The following is a 17,043-nucleotide window of genomic DNA, read 5'->3' on the forward strand; positions in this document are numbered from 1 at the left end:
TGTCTAAATGCACCAAGAACATTCTATTTAAAGGACAATTGAGGTCAGTTTGCAATTTTTAAAATTTATTTTCGCTTTTCAAGCTTTCTTAATGTGAGCAATACCTATATATTTATAGAAATCACCAAGAAAAACTACTGCAATACGTTCTTAGGTAGGACACAGAAGTGGTAAATTTGAGTAAGGCAGAAAATCTAGAAATGTAGATTATAAACCAATTTATTGAAGTTCTTATTCTGCTTTACGTACTTGAAGACACGGCAGGAGCTACGTACACTGCCAACCACTTCCCCAGGGTTAGGGCTACCATCCAAATTACACCATGTTGGGATGCACAAAAGACAAGTATCCAAGCAAGTTACCTGAGGCTACTCTAGCCCAGGTTAAAAATTGATATGAGTTGTTACAGATGAATGGGGTTGAGATTTTCACTACATTAGAAACATAAGGGATTGTATCAGTCCGTCAGTTCCATCTCTTCATTTCCAGTGAGGAAACTGGTCCAGAAAAGTGACTTGGCAAGGCCACAGATCTAATTGATGTCAGGTGAGAAGAGAACCCAGATCTGCTTGCCAATTCTTCTACATGATACTGTCTTCTGGATACCGCAGGGCAGGCAATGCTCTGAAAAGGTAGGAGAAATCTAAATGGAATATAAAATCTTAAAGGGGTCATTACATAGCCCATCTAGTTCAACTTCACATTTAAATCTGCAACTTCTTCTACAGCACTGTGTTAGATGTTATTCAGCTTCTCCCCAGTGATAAGATCCTCTTCAACCCTAAGGAGGCAATCCCTGTCATAGACAAATAACAGCTTGGTTCTTTCTTACACTGAGCTCTAACCTGCCATTTTGAAACTTTCACCTAGTTGTACTGAGTCAAATACCTCTCAAATACTTGAACACATGCCTCTCAAATACTTGAACACAGCTATCATTCCTTAGTTACGTAATTCTCCAGTTGGTCTTTGGGTTTTAGTTTGTGGGACTCTTTCCAACTTGGTAAAACATCCCAGGATTTACTCTAATTTGTGAATATCCTTTCACTGTATCCTGAAATGAAATTAGTATTTACAAATGTGGTTTGACTAGCCCTTTGTATGAGATTATCACCCCATGATGAATTTTTCTGCACCCTAAAATTACAGCCAAGTATAACAGGCTCACGTTATTTCTAGCAAACTAAAAATATCCAGTTTTTTTTTTCATCTATAAACTCTTAGTAAATGCAATTTCATATTCCTATCGATGGCATTCTATTTATCTAGGATAATAATCAGGGTCTATGACACCAGGTAAGATTGTGCCCCTAAATAATTTGCCAGCCTCAACTTCATGCCATCTGTTCCCCCTTGACTTCTGGCCAGGCATTTTATGCTTCAAAAGCACTGTCCTTCCTCTAGGCTTCCACATACTATTCCCTTCAGCCAGCAATTATTTCCCTTGGCCACGAGGTTTAGTCATCCTTCAAAGTTCGTATCAAATCTAACTTCTTTGTGAAACTCTTCCTTGCCCTTCTCCCAACGTTCCCCTCCATGAAGTACCATTTACCTGTTATAATAAGCTACAAATCTCCCTCAGCCCTTATCCAAATAGTAATACTTGTGCAATAAGGTGTCTGTGTCCTTGGTTACACTACACTGTGAAGTCTATGAAGACATGGTCAATGTCTACCTTTATCTGGCATAGAGTATTACATGATTTAGACATTCAATAAATATTTGTTGAATGAATGAATACTGAATTAGTATGATCAATATTTTAAATTTAACAAGTAATCAAAGAAAACATATAGCTAAACTCTGGGGTATAGGTTGTACAAAAAAAGGAATTGTACAGGCTCCAAAATAATCTTGAGAAGAAACCTCTCCAAAAAAAGAAGTGATGATAAAATTGAGAAAACTACACAACTATGTTCTATAAAGGTGAATGGTAAATGTTTTCAGTTTTATGGTAAGGGATGGGAAGCATGGAAGAAGGCAAACAAGCACAGCTGGGTGGTATATTTGTTGTTTTACTGTTAATTTGACACATCTGAACCAAAGCATTCACAATACTTGATATACTTTGAAGAGAATCATATACTATAGTCTTAGACATAACCACAGAACAAGCAGAACAATTAAAACTACATAAGGCCTTAAAATATATCCACAGTGTGTATTATTTCAATATTCATTCATTTACAAATTAGACTACATACCGTTAATTTTATTTTTATTTTTCTTTCGTTGTTTTATTCAGGCAGGATTCATTCAAGGAAAGGCAACTTAGTTTTTGTGTGTGAGCTTTGTTTTTTACTACATTGGTTAATATAAAAGTTATGAATTAAATGTTCTCTTATCTCCTGTATCCAGGAGTGAATCCATGAAATTCTCAGATAGTAATCTAAAACAATAGATCCTATTAAAAATAGCCAAGGTGAAAAATGACCAAATAGCCAGCCTGTTTGTGGTCTTGAAGAACATCTAATGGACTCTCAGATTTTCTTATAATGAAGAGTACTGCAATTCTATGAGATTAGTCAAAATTTAAAACAACATTGCGTACAAAATCATTCTTAAAGCTCTAAATGCCTTTTAAGTAACAAAAATGAGAATTTTAAGTAGTTGCCTCACAGTACCAAACCTATAAATCAGAACTAGTTAAAATTCAGTGCTATCATGACTTCTCATTTACAAGGTAACTAGTTGGTAAATTAATAGATGGCATAAAAATTAAGACTTACATCATTTTTTTAAAGGAGAAAATGTATGATAACCAGGAAATACAGAAAATTCAATGCATTTTACAATAAAGTAACTGTTTAAACCTCAATCCCTGTACAACAGGGTTTAGGCTATCTCTAGTGAACTTGCACGTTTTCATACAGTTTATTCTACTATGAGTACTTGAATCATTTTAGATATACAGCTTTTTATTGAAAGAATATTACATTTGTATACCTGGATAAGATTTAGTACATTGAGATGTTTTAAAAATATCTATAAATTTGTTTCTGATATGCAAAAGCATTTGGCAATACTTTTACAGCATTTGATTTTATAGAATTAAAATTTCATACAGTACTCATTTTGATGTTTAAAAAAAAATTCACAGAAAAAATATAAATTACACAGCCTGACTGCATGATACTGTTATTTCCAGTTTCTAGTTCTGGTAATAAAAACCTTCATTAAGTCTGTTAACAAATCATTACCTGTACATTTATGAAGGCAACTGACATGATTTGCAAACAAAACCTTCAGGTTTTATGTTATTTACCAAAGAGTGCAGTTCAGCAAGAAAAAAAAAAAAACCCAGTATGCAAATTTACAGAATATTTTACAAATTTACCAGTTCCTGTGACACAAACTGTTTCAACCTTTCAAGGTACTGTCCATAAAGTTCCACATCATTGTGACCTGCCCCTTCAACCCACAGAGGCTCCACAGGTCTTTGGCAGCGCTCAAACAGTGCGAGGCCATGTGAAAAGTCAATGACTTCATCTTCAGTCCCATGAATTATTAATACTGGAGAGGTTATCTTAGAGATTTTGTCAATGCTGTAAGAAAAGAGGGGAGAGAAAGTCAATGAATTAGCTATGAAAAGGAACGTATGACAAGTTTTCTTGCAACATCCCAACAGATCATTCAAATACCAGAACGGTCTTTGAATCAACCCAGAAAAAATGGATGCCTCTTGGATTTCAAGTAAGATTTAAAAGTCACTTTACATACTTCTTATCTTAAGATTGCCCAAGGAAGCTAACTTCATGCACTTCTGTTTTGAGGGAATCTTTCAATGGTTACCAGCAACCTACTGCATGCACCTTTCTACAATGTTTAGAGAAACGTAGGTTGGAAGGAGAGGAGGAAACTAAGAACTATTTAAGTATGTGCTAATTTTATACCTCTGGGCACTCCTGTTTTTTTCTCCCTCTTAATCTACTAAAATGACAGCAAAGTGTTTTTTGTTTTGGGGTATCAACTCACAAAAATAGGGAGAATATAATAAAACAAAATTTTGGAGCTGGAAAGCAGATAAATGAGTGGGATAACAGATTAACAGTGTGGGGGAAAAGCCAATTTTAAGGGAATAGACAGTAAAGTAAAGAAACAATCCAATTTATATCATGGATAATCCAGAAGGCTAGGAACTGACATGGCGATGAAGGCAGGTGACAGGAGTCTATAGAATTTGTTTGAAGTCCGTTTAACAAACATGTCCCTCTCCAGGTGTTTTCCCCTTCTTTTTGTAGATTGGTAGCTGTACTCTACCCAAAACTGAAGGTTTTGTGGACCAGGGACTTGTGAGGCACAGTTTAAGGCAAGAAGTAAACATGTATGTGTAAACACACACACTGCTGCTATGAACCCATTTTCTGTACTGGGTTCCCAGAATGCTGGCAGCCAGGCCTTCAATCCTCCAGGGAGAAGTTTTAGAAAGACTCCTTGTTGGAGACTATATACACCTTAAAAGACAGAAATAGTGACACAGTGTGGGATCCCCAAGTAACTGATTTGACCAGATCACTGTATAGTGAAGCTCACTCTCAGCAAGACTCAACCACCTGCTTCAGATCAGCTCTTTAGTTCCTCATTCTTACGTATGAAGAGACAACCAAGAATTATCATCAGACATCAGAGAATACTTTAAATATTAGAGAGAGATCAAAACAATTTTAAAAAGGCAACTTGAGGGGGCGCCTGGGTGGCACAGAGGTTAAGCGTCTGCCTTCAGCTCAGGGTGTGATCCCGGCGTTCTGGGATCGAGCCCCACATCAGGCTCTTTCGTTGTGAGCCTGCTTCTTCCTCTCCCACTCCCCCTGCTTGTGTTCCCTCTCTCGCTGGCTGTCTCTATCTCTGTCAAATAAATAAAATAAAATCTTTTTTTAAAAAAAAAAAAAGGCAACTTGAAGGAGATATAAACTATACAAAGAGACCTTACAAATTTTAATGCTTAAAAAAAAAACAACTTCCCAAAGAGAGAAAGGTGTTATAAAATGAGGATACAATCTTGAAAAAGGAAATCTATGAAATAATTCAAGGCTGCACTTGGTAAGGAAAAATGCTTTGGTATATTATTTGGTATCAAATGTTCAATAGTAAAGGAATTATAACAAATTTATATTCTCTTTCAAACAGTTTGCGGTTACTCTCTTTGTTGGTGTAGCAGAAATGAAAGAGGGAGCTGGACAGAGATAAAGCATTCCCCAAATACTCCCTCTATCATTTTTATTTTTCACAGAAGCAGTATAATGCACATATCTTCCAATATACCATTATCTAAAACAAAAACCCCAAATTTATGTAAAAACAAAAAACCCCCCACAGCCTAATCATATGCTCTCACCATCAGCTTCCCTAGAAAAGTGATCCCTTACTGGCTAATAATGAAAAAATTTGCTTTTGAAATGACCCTTGTTTTATAAAAAAGCAAGTGATGACTCTGGCCTTTGGCTCATCTATCATTCACAAAAAATTCTTTGTATAGCTGCCAATTGGGGAAAAGACGACAGACTGAAATTTGCCAGCTTCCCACTTCTTGCCTTCTCCCTTTGAAAAAAACGGGCCAGCAGTTTTTTCCAATTATGAAGAGGAGCTAGAGGAACTTTCATCTTGTCTTGAGGAGTAGTAGTCCTCCCTTCAAATTTGAATAAAACTGTGTCTGCAGACTTTGTGGTGGCAATATTTATTCAAGTTAATTTAAGACAGAACTTTTTTGCAGTTCACTTCTTTTATAAATCAGCTATCATTAAACGCCATTCACTACTTTTCATGCACATGTCTCATTTTCCCTTTACTCTTCCTCTCGTCTAGTATTGTCTCATTGAAAGGTACCATTATTCATTAACAGCTCAAGTTAGAACCCTGGGAATTACATTCAGGCTCTTTTGTTTATCATCCTCTATTCACTCTGACAGTTCTGTCAATTTCATTTCTCGAATTCATTCTCTTATCTCTAATACTACTAATTAGTGCCACTCTGCCACACTCTGGGTATAAGGCCCTCAGCTCTTTTCATCAGGATTACTATCGCTCAAATATTTCAGCCTCCTGACTGGGCTCCTGCCACCACCCCTTTTCAAAAATTTATTTTCAACAATTTCTGTAATATATGTGAAATAGAAGTTCATGGCTGAATGAATTGTATTATGAATACCTTAAGTGATGAAAAAAAATGCTCTTCAAGTTTCTTTGAATTAAACAATTTTGAATATTGATACTTACTTTGGGAATGCATCAAAACAGTAGGTCTTCTTGGTATCAGGAAAAGCAACTCGCATTCCCGAAGTCAAAGGAGAATGAAGAATAACAGCAGCACTCTCATACCGAGCAGCAAGATCCACAGATGGTACTGTCCCTATACTTTGGCCATATATAATCACATTTTCAGGGCGAATGCCGTATCTACAAATTCAGAAATTAAAAAAAAAAAAGGGGGGGAGAGTTGGACTGGCATAAAATATGCAATCATTTTCTAAGGACTTAATCTTATAATAGAATGACTTAAAATGAGACAATGTCAAACTTATATTTAAAATATGTTTCTTAGTCATCATTATGATATTTACTGCTATAATATTATCTATATTCTTAACTTATTTCATCTGTTTCCTCTTTTGGAAAATAACTGCTGAGGTCTTTTAAAATTTCAAACTTTTCATTAAATCATTTATGCAATTCAATGTGGCATATGGTTGACTAAATCCTTAACATATCACATCACTAATATTTTAACACACTGATGTTTAATAGACATTAACTGTCTATTTTCCATTCAGTATAACTAAAGTTCTTTGTTTAGACATCAAAAATGGCTCATTTTATTTTTTGAAGTTGGTCATAGTGATGAAAAGTGCTACTACATATGGTTACTGTATGGAATGAATAAAAAAATATTTAGCTGAAAGCAAATTACAATTTTTCTTGAAAGGTGCCTTTACTATAGACTAATGATTGGTAAAACAAACATATAAAAGAGAATTTCAAATGCCTTATGACTCAATTATGAACAAACTTCATGCTAAAATCTCGAGTACTGCCTTATACCGTTTAAAAATGCTGTACATCTAAACTGGTCAACTCATTGCCTCAAATGTATCAGATATAATCTACGTTCCAAGCACTATTACTTGTCTATGGTATAAGATCAAATATGCTTTTCCACTTTAGAAGTCTGAGAGCAGTCACTTCTGGATGCTAAGGGCAATCTGCACAACAGCATCTGGTCTTTTGAAAAGGTAATGGAGCTTTCCAACTATCTAAACGTGAAAAAATAGCAAGACAAACCCCATGTGCTTCCTCTGGCCCTTTCCAGGGTCCCAGGGCTCTTTGAACTATCCAAGTAATGACATACTTCCCCATAATTTCTTCCAATCAGTCCTACATAAGCATTTAGATACGCCTCAGAGGTTGGGCTCCATCTACTCCAGACTGACTCTATAAGTAAACTTGGAAAAGCCTTTTTCTTTACAAAGACCTGACTGAAGTTATGAAAATGAACATTTGCAGCATCAGCGTTAACTCTTGAGGCTGTATGGTTGCTGTTAGCTGAATAGCAGCACTGTTGGTGGCAACTATGGGTTTTAGGCTAATGTTAGCAATGGCAAGGCTCCAGAGTAGAAGCAGCTGCCAATTTAGCATCAGAGAACTCAAAGCAATAACAGAATTTCAGAATAGTACAACTCAGAAAGGACTTTAAAGACCATCTAATCTAGTTCAGCTGCTTACGAAGCAGATGTTCAAAGTCAGAGTAAGTCAGCCGCAAGCCTATAATTAGAACCCAGGTACCCTGACTCCCAGTCCAGTGACTTCTTCATTATAGCACATAGATAATGAGCCCAAAGACTGTTATACTATTTAGAAATTCTTCTACTCTGCCCTTGTTCCTCATTCATCAAGTATGTATGGTCATCAACTATGTTTAAAAAGATGAATTAAATCAAGACTAGGAATTATTTTATAATGTTTCCTTTGAACTGATATCAGACAAGGTAAAAAATAGGAAAAAGTTAACCACTTTACAAGAGCGTTTTTTTTCTTTTTAACATACACCTAGAACACTGGACACTAGTATGTTTTGGCTAAATAAAGTTATCTTTTCATGTTATTGAGAAGCATTAATAATGAAGGCTATCTGCTATACCTTAGCATCCTTAAAAACTGTTTTTTTTTTTTTTTTTAAAGATTTTATTTATTTACTTGACAGAGACAGAGACAGCCAGCAAGAGAGGGAACACAAGCAGGGGGAGTGGGAGAGGAAGAAGCAGGCTCATAGCGGAGGAGCCTGATGTGGGGCTCGATCCCATAATGCCGGGATCACGCCCTGAGCCGAAGGCAGACGCTTAACCGCTGTGCCACCCAGGTGCCCCTTAAAAACCGTTCTAATCCACTGAAGTTATACTTTAAAAGAGTGAGCTGCATCTCAATAAATCTGCCATTAAAAATATTTATTATCATATTTTCCTAACAGGTACTATACTATATTCAATTGGCTGAGTCTGGAAAGTAGGAACTCATTTATTTTTGTTTGCAGGACTGAGGGGACTGACATCATTATACCTGGAGCAGATTTTGACTCATCATTTAAGGCAGTTTTAGTTTACAAATTTCTACCATTCCCTCCCCCCCACAACTCATTACCTACTTCTTATACTACTTACCATCTTTCCTAACTCATCAGGTACATTTTCACATCATTTCAGGTGATTTAAGAATCCCCTTTACATGAAACTTGGCTATGCGAATATAGTTTGATTATATTATCTTATAGGAGTAAACATTTCTAAAGGTATTTTCTAAAAAAAAGTTATGCCAACTAACAAAATTGTGGAGGTTCTAACTGAAACCATTAGTATTTAAACATTAAATTAGGAATGATGAATTTTCTTTAAATCCTTTAGCTTTAGTCTAAAATACTTTGGAAGTCAGGCAGCTTATCAGTGGATAATATGAGGAATAACTAAGATATATTTATTTATTGTACATGAAAACCATCTGATGGGAAAAAACCCTGAAATCTACAAAACTGCAATATTTTTCAATATTGGTGACTAGGAAAGATGAAAGCAATTTCGAGTTCTCAATGTACTGTTACAACCAAAGAATAACTGACATGGTAAGAGAATTTGCTTAAATCATTTATAATAAAATTACCTTTTTTTTTTTTCTGCGTGAGAGCTCTCCAAATTTTATTAGTCCAGAATGCAAAGCAAAGAATCTCACTTTTACAGAATGAATACTTTAAAAATAATTCCAATAAAATATCTGTAAGTCATACTTCTAAAAGATTTTTACATAAAATAATGCAAACCCTGGCTTATCATTTTAACAAAAAGAACCCAGCCTCTTATACCCTTAATGATAGAGTAAGTAAATGATTAGCTAAGTCATGTTATCTTTCATTCCCTTGAAATGTTCCAACTTTGATTAAACATTTTTATATCACACTCCACAGGTTTATAAAACCAACTATTTGTCACTGGCTTAAATTTTAAAGAAAATCACACACACACACACACACTAACAGACATAAATGAGATCTGTCTTAAAAATCATGCTATTTTATAAAAATTTAAAATTACAATCTAAGAGCTTAATTCTTAATAGGTATATATTGGCAAATATGACCTCTACTTAGTACTTCTAAAACACGAGTTATAAAAATTACTTTTTTTATGTAAGAAAATTTTAGTTAACCATCATATTAAATGTGTAAAATAATTCCCAGTCATGATTTACCTTGTCCTAAGAGCAAGCCAAGCAGCTTCGATATCTGCATAGAGGTTCTTCTCTGTTGGTTTCCCAGAACTTGCGCCATATCCAGAATAATCATATGAGAATATATTACAATTAATCCGTGATCCCAGTCCTATGTAAAAGCTGCTCATCTGACCGAGATCAACAGCATTTCCATGTGAGAAGAGTAAAGTATATTTGGCATTGGGTGAACAACGCACAAACATGCAGGCAATTCTGTTGCCTTTACTGGTTCTAGTCATGAAACACTCAATAGCATCTTTTTCTCTAGAAGAATATTGCCAGTCTGCTCGTTCTGACAGATGTAAAGTCCAGCGACTTCCACTTTCATCACACATCAATGTGTAAGTAGGATCAGGTGGCAAAAATGCTAATTTTGAAGCAATTTTCCCAGGGCAAGGTGGACAGCAGAAGAGGCAACATAGCTCACTAAATGAAAGATTATTCATCTTCTGAAAAAGAAAAGAAGATAGCAAATGTTTTAATTTTTGAATATGGATTGTGCATTTTCATACAACAGAAGGTTAAAACAAAGGTACTGGTAAATTCTACTGGTATTCAGTGTCTACTGCTATTATTTCAAGTATCCTTTGCCCAGATTTTTGGCATCGTTCCGGAAATAATTTAAGTCCTCTGGTGAGGCAAATATTCCTGACCAGGAGACACCCATTAAATCATGTTTCAAGTAACAGTGATTATATATTATAATATTTAACCAAATATGAAAACTAATATGAAGAGGAGAGGTAATATTTGTTATTGCTCCACAGATAACAGCATAGGAGGTATGAAGTATTTTTAGAGTTGTGAGTAATTTCTGGGTTAAGTCAGTGAAATTCTCAGAATGTCGTGGAGAAGCTAGGTATTTAACATGATATAGTAAATATATAATGATACCATATACATTGCTCATTTTCATTAAATGAAGTGCTTGCTATTTGTCAGGCATTGTGCTAGGTATTCTATGTGTATTACCACATTTAGTATTCTACGTGTATTACCACATTTAATCCTCAAAACAACCCTGGTTGATCTGAGAAAAGAAATGTGCACAGTGTGAGGCAGCAGTGGAGCCAGGATTTGACAACAGGCTCAGCCACTGTCCTATATCCCTGGGCTACACTGCCTCAAAGGCTCAGAAAACAAATATTTATCTCAGAAGCCTATCATTTTAGTCATTGTGCCAGTGGCTCAAATACCTATAAAACATAAAATATATGTCTGTATGTAATTATTGCCCAAATTAAAAAGACTACAATATAAAGGCTACCAAAAAAAAAAAAAAAAAAGATAAAATCTGCTAAAATTTCCTATATGGTTGGATGGGAAGAAGTGAGTTACAAGGTTTGAAGTCAGATAGCTAGTAAGTGGTAGAGTTGGGATTCCACTCCAAGCTGTTTCTCCTCGAGCAAATTGTTTACCTTTGTAACCCTCATTGTCTTCTTAAGTAGATGAGGTCAATGCCTGGTTGTGAAGAACAAATACAATGATGTAGTCAGGACATCACTACAGGAAATGGCCATACAGATGGCGCACTTAAGGATGGTCCACTCTCCTGTCTTTTTCATTAGTATTTTTAAAGTACTTAGTTGATATTAAGTCAGGAACAAAAATACAGTCATACTTGTTTGCCCCACCAGCATTTCTTTTTATCTTGTCCTTTCCCAAATTCCTCTTTTTAGCAGTAGGTGACAGATTGCTTAGTCCAGGAAGAAGGCATTCAAAACACTTTCTAGAGATTTGGTGGCACCTAATGTTCTACAAAAAAAATCTAAACAGGAAGACTGGAAAAAAATGTACATCATACCATTATACCAAATGTAATTATATATGAGAAGAAACCACCTCAGGAGACTCAAGAAGTGAGAGTATTTGTAAAGAAAGAAATGCCCTTTTCACTCACTACAGAATCAAAATCTTGTTCATATGCTCAATACAAATATATTGATTTCCCAAAATCTAGTCCATATGCTCAACAGACATGTACTAATTTCCCAGTGTAAACTAATTAGGTAGAAAGAAGGAGAAACACCAGCTAGAGAAACAAAGATAGGAGTGATATAACAGGCTTTCAGGGTAAGAGAAGGGCAGGATCTTGGATATTAATAAACACCTCTACTTGCTATTCTACCTTAATTCCTTTTCAACCTTCAAAAAAATATAGCATGAATAAGTTAATGTCATAGTCTAGTTGGAAAAGGGTGTGATAAAACAGAAATGACAATGAGGTGTCACCTTTAGTGGTAACTCTGGCTCCGTGAAGTATTGTACTGAGGATTCTAAGGGCATATGCAAGGCTTGGAAGGCAAAGAACATGTCATAAATTAGTGATGTCTACTATAGGATGTGGCTACAAATTTATTATCCTGGTCATGAAGATATAGGAAGGCCCAGTGAAGAGGATGGCAGGAAAGAAAGTTCAAAGGGTCAGTTTACAATAAGAAGGAGATGACCTAGAAAAAAAAGATGAGATATAAGGTACAGTATTATCAATGCTATCTGTTTAATAATCTGTCTACAGCTATTTCTTGCTTCCAATTACCTTACAACCAGCAACTGCTGACCCTCAAGAGTCTATTAAATGCTTGGTTGATAATAAGGAAGCTGTACATAGCTGTTTGTTCCTATAATTTACCTCTTGAACATGAAGACTTTCATATATGATAATAAAGTAACTTAAAAATAAATCTGGCTGGGGTGCCTGGGTGGCACAGCGGTTAAGCGTCTGCCTTCGGTTCAGAGCGTGATCCTGGCGTTATGGGATCGAGCCCCACATCAAGCTCCTCTGCTGGGAGATCACAGAGCTTGGTTAAGTGACAGAACTGATATGTGTGGCAGAATGACTCTGAAGCCTGAACTCGTAAGCACTGTTTTGTGGAAAGAGTACCCACAGAAGACTGATGAATCTTGAAAAACTTATACCAAGTGAAAGGCAGTCACAAAAATCATTAGAGCCAAGTCTAGGGCTATGGAAAATGGGAGGATTGGAGAGCAATGGCTAGAGTATGGGGTTTCTTTTGGGGGTAATGAAAATGCTCTAAAATTTTTTTTAAGTAGTGGTTGCAGAACTTTATTAATATATTAAAAAACACTGATCTGCACATTTTAAGTAAGCAGATTGTATAGTATGTGAATGACATCTTTATTTTTTAATGTAGGCCCTGTGCACAGCATGGAGCCCAATGCAAGACTTGAACTCAAGACCCTGAAAATAAGAGTCAGACCCTTAACCGACTGAGCCACCCATGTGCCCTGAGAATTACATCTTAAAAAGCTGTTTACTGCAGTGCCTAGCTGGTTCAGTTGGTATAACACGGAACTCCTGATCTCAGGGTTGTAAATTCAAGCCCTGTCACATTGGGTATACAGATTACTTGACAATAAAATCCTTAAAAAAAAATAAAGCTTTTTACCATCTTCACCCCGCTCTCCCCCCCCCCAAGTCTATGAAAAGTTAAGGTAATTTTGCAAAGAAAGAACTAATGTATGTATGTATTTGCAGGGTAGCTGAGAGTTTTCTCTCCCAGTTATTGAGAGACTACACACAAAGCCAAAATAATAGTAAAGACAGACTAGTGCTGACACAGAAACAGACCTAACTGTAACAGAATACAGAGCTTATAAACAGACCTATGTAGAAATGAAAATCTCATATGACAAAGGTGGTTTCTTAAAGTGGTAAAAAAAAAAAAAAAAAGGGTGAATTCTTTAGGACATGCTGGAAAAATTCACGTATTTACATAGGCAAAAAGTAGTTGGAGCCCTACCTCTCATTATGTATGCAGAACACAAACTCCACATGGATTAACAGATCTAAAAGGCAAAACTAATAAAACTTAAAAAAAAAAATCTGAGAGCTAAAATACTGGCAGATTTAATTTCCTTCAAATAGAGATTTCTATTCAGTGAAAAATGCTTTTGGAATAATGATTTTCATCTAAAATTATCAGAGTTAATATCTTAAATATGAGAACTTCTACAAAAGCAAGAAAAATAAAGGTAACTCAGGAGAACAAATGGGCAAAAAATATTAATAGGCAATTTACAGGATAAAAAGGCTATCAAGTATGTTAAGAAAGGCCACTCTCACCAACTATCAGAGAAATGCAAGAAATACCACTTTAAAGCTTTAAGACAAATAAAAGAAAACTGAGTAATATGAAGTACTGGTAAGAATAGGAGAAAACAGAAACCTTTCTGTGAACTGCTTAAGCCATTCTGTCTACCTATGACCCAGCATTCCACTTGGTAAGTACTCCAAAGAAATACTTGCAGAAATCCTTAAGGAACTGTGTCACAAGGGTGCTTGATCACTGCAGCATTATTTGTACCAGGGTATAGGAAGCAACACAGATTTCATCACCAGGAAATGAGTAAGTAAATGTTTTGGATGCAGATAATGGAGTATTACGCAGTCTGCTGGCTAGAGCTTAAAAATACAGTACTGGGTGAGAAAAAGGAATAAATTGAGATCTATACTACCATTAATGTAAATTAAAACCACACATATAAATGTTATATATTTAAAGACTAAGTATCTGAGCGGATGCTTGTGGAGGGGGAAGAGGAAAAGAGGTTGAAGGAAAGAAAAAATAAATAAATAAAACAAGAGTAGGGCTTATGTTCATAGACTGATGATGACAATGTGCCACAAACTAGACTATGAGTGCCATAGGGCAAAAATCACATTTGGCTGGGGTGCCTGGTGGCTCAGTCAGTTAAGTGTCTGACTCTTGGTTTTGGCTCAGGTCATGATCTCAGGGTCGTGAAAAACCAAGAGTTCGACACTGGCTCTGTGCTCAGCAGTCTGCTTGAGATTCTCTGTTCCTTTCCCTCTGCCCCTCCCCCTGCTCGTTCTCTTTCACTTCTTCTAAAATAAACACACCTTTAAAATAAAATTTTAAAAAATCGTTATCTGGTTGCTTACCACTGGGCCTTTCGTGCCAAGCAGAACACCTGACACATTATAGGGTTTCTAATATTTTTGAGTGAATGAGTTCGTAAATTATTAAGATTAACTCAATTCTCTGCACCTGAGAGACTTCCACAAAGAGAGAAAAAAGGTTTACTAAATCCTATTTTTTTAAAGAAAATGTTTTGTGATAATTACTTAAGGTTTTTTGTATGGGAGCAAAATACAAGCAGTATAATAAAAACCTATGAACTTAATCTGGGGTTGAGGGGTGCAGGTGGGAAAAACATAGCAAGTTACCCAAATCATTCAGTGTGCTATGAAGCACAGAATAGGACAGTATCTACAGAAGAGTAAATCTTACCCTCTCAAAATCACGTCACAAAATAAAAGGTCAACTGAATGTTAAACAGATGGTCCATTGTGAAAATTAAGGTTTTCCTTTTGGCAGGAGACTCTTAAAGTTACTTCACTTATAGCAGGAAAAATTTCCTAAAATTGTAATGAATTTATTAATTTAAGAACCTGTTTCTCCTGATAACTTTTTCCTGCTCAATGACAAAGGAAAAAAAGATGAACATCTAAGTCCCCTCTCAGCAAAACAGGAAGACTAAGGTTAAAAAATGTCTCCAAATAGAACGACCTACTGTTATGTCCTTCCTCTCTTTTGACAGAAGAAATTATTGAAATGACTCCTGTCAATTCCTGATGTAGTAACAGTTTGGTGAAAAAAATTTTCCCTCTGATCTCCTTGTAACAGCTTCTTGGTAATGCAAATGGATGCACATCACCACCATCTAAAAAGGACAACTGATCCTTTTAGAGTTTGAGATGTTGTAATGAACAGAACTAGTACTTAAGACTTTTTAGAGAAAACATTTTAAAAATGCTTACCTCTTCATTTTGAGTGATATTTTGACAACTATATCCTAAACAGGATCTGATTTAAAGTCTTATCCAATTTAGAGCATAGGTAGGTATATAATAAACCACTCAATTTTGATATACTAGGAGTCAGGTTAAGAACTACATTCCGAAGTTGAAAATGAATTACTTTGAATTTGGCTTCATCCATGGATGAATCTGGGAAAGTATTATTACATATTCTGTTTTATGGAAGTCAGGATTTATCATGTCACTTAGAAAATTTCCAACTGCATCCAATTAGTTGAAGGCACATCTATTTAACAATCAGATTTCTGGAAGTCTCAATGATTCAGAGTAACAGCAACACCTCCTAGAGATAATTATTTTTTTAATAAACAAATCTCTGAGCCTTCAAAAATGAAAAATAATTGAAAATGAGAAATCTGCACAAAATGTAAAGACCAGTCCATTTGCCACCATTAAAAAAGAACAAACCCACTTTTTAATAAGATTTATTTATTTATTTATTTATGGGGGGGGGGAGAGGGGCAGAGGGGGGAGAAAGAATCTCAGGTAGATTCCCCTGCTAAGCATGGAGCCCGATGGGGGCTCTATCCCATGACCCTGAGATCATGACCTAGACAAAATCAAGAGTCAGATGCTTGACTGACTGAGCCATCCAGGTGCTCCCAAACAAACCCACTTTTGATTTTACCTTTGGTTATAAAAATTAAGGCCTGATTTTTTTTAGAGAGAAGAAATTTAAAAATTAGATTTACAGCAGAGCCTGGCTAACACCAGAAACAGACAAACGAAGTGGACATTTAATTATTAACAGCAGGAGGTAGGAAAGATCAGAATAGACTAAGGCAGAAGTGATGGCAAAGAAGATACTCAAATATGAAAAAGCGGGGGATGGGGGAGGGATTAGATGTTAGGTCAATTCTGTTCAATAGAGCCATAAGTGCAACATATCCCCCAAAGACTGAGCCAAAGGAAATCACCAGAACAGTACTATGCAAAGGTGGTCAATAATATAATAGCTCAGTAGCCCTAGGGGTGTTATCAATACCAAAGTAAGGAAAATTAAACTTACTTCAATATTTTTTAAGGGTACCAAGTGAGTAATCTGTAGCAGCATTTACCAAAATTACATGTGAAACCATGATTGTTATGCTGTTTAGACAGCCATATACATTAGAGTTTAGTGCATACGAAGAAGCAGAATATTCATTCACCTTTTTTTTAAAAGATATTATTTATTTACTTGAGAGCAAGCTAGCACAGAGGGAGGAGAGGCAGCCCCCTGCTGAGCAGGGAGCCCGACGTGGGGCTCCATCCTAGGACCCCATCCTAGGACCGAGATCATGACCTGAGCCAAAGGTAGACACTTAACAGACTAAGCCACCCAGGCACCCCCATTCATTCAGCTTTAAAGGAGTCTGGCAGCATGCTCCTTTTTCAGTTAAGACAGCATCCAAACGGTCTTAATTGTAAGATTATAACTTACAATCAAAATA

At 35.9% G+C, this 17,043-nt stretch overlaps 1 protein-coding gene across 3 annotated transcripts in view; it reads right to left on the reverse strand.

Moving 5' to 3' along the window:
• Positions 1-203: 203 nt before the first annotated feature.
• ABHD17B (abhydrolase domain containing 17B, depalmitoylase) overlaps positions 204-17,043 on the reverse strand; it is a 48,074-nt gene continuing 31,234 nt past the window's right edge. For 2 of the 3 annotated variants that reach the window (XM_045772416.2, XM_087858861.1), the window contains exons 2-5: positions 9,727-10,196; positions 6,214-6,393; positions 3,338-3,545; positions 204-624 (exon numbers count right to left, since the gene is read on the reverse strand). In XM_045772416.2, coding sequence (XP_045628372.1) covers positions 466-624; positions 3,338-3,545; positions 6,214-6,393; positions 9,727-10,193 — 1,014 coding nt within the window. In that variant the 5' untranslated portion in view covers positions 10,194-10,196 and the 3' untranslated portion in view covers positions 204-465. Of the gene's footprint in view, positions 625-1,995; positions 3,546-6,213; positions 6,394-9,726; positions 10,197-17,043 lie in introns of those variants that run through there. The other variant, XM_087858862.1, reaches the window with a different exon arrangement.

Source organism: Ursus americanus, chromosome 34, assembly GCF_024610735.1.
Source record: "Ursus americanus isolate L20-20 chromosome 34, mUrsAme1.1.p, whole genome shotgun sequence".
Taxonomy (NCBI): Eukaryota; Metazoa; Chordata; class Mammalia; order Carnivora; family Ursidae; genus Ursus; species Ursus americanus.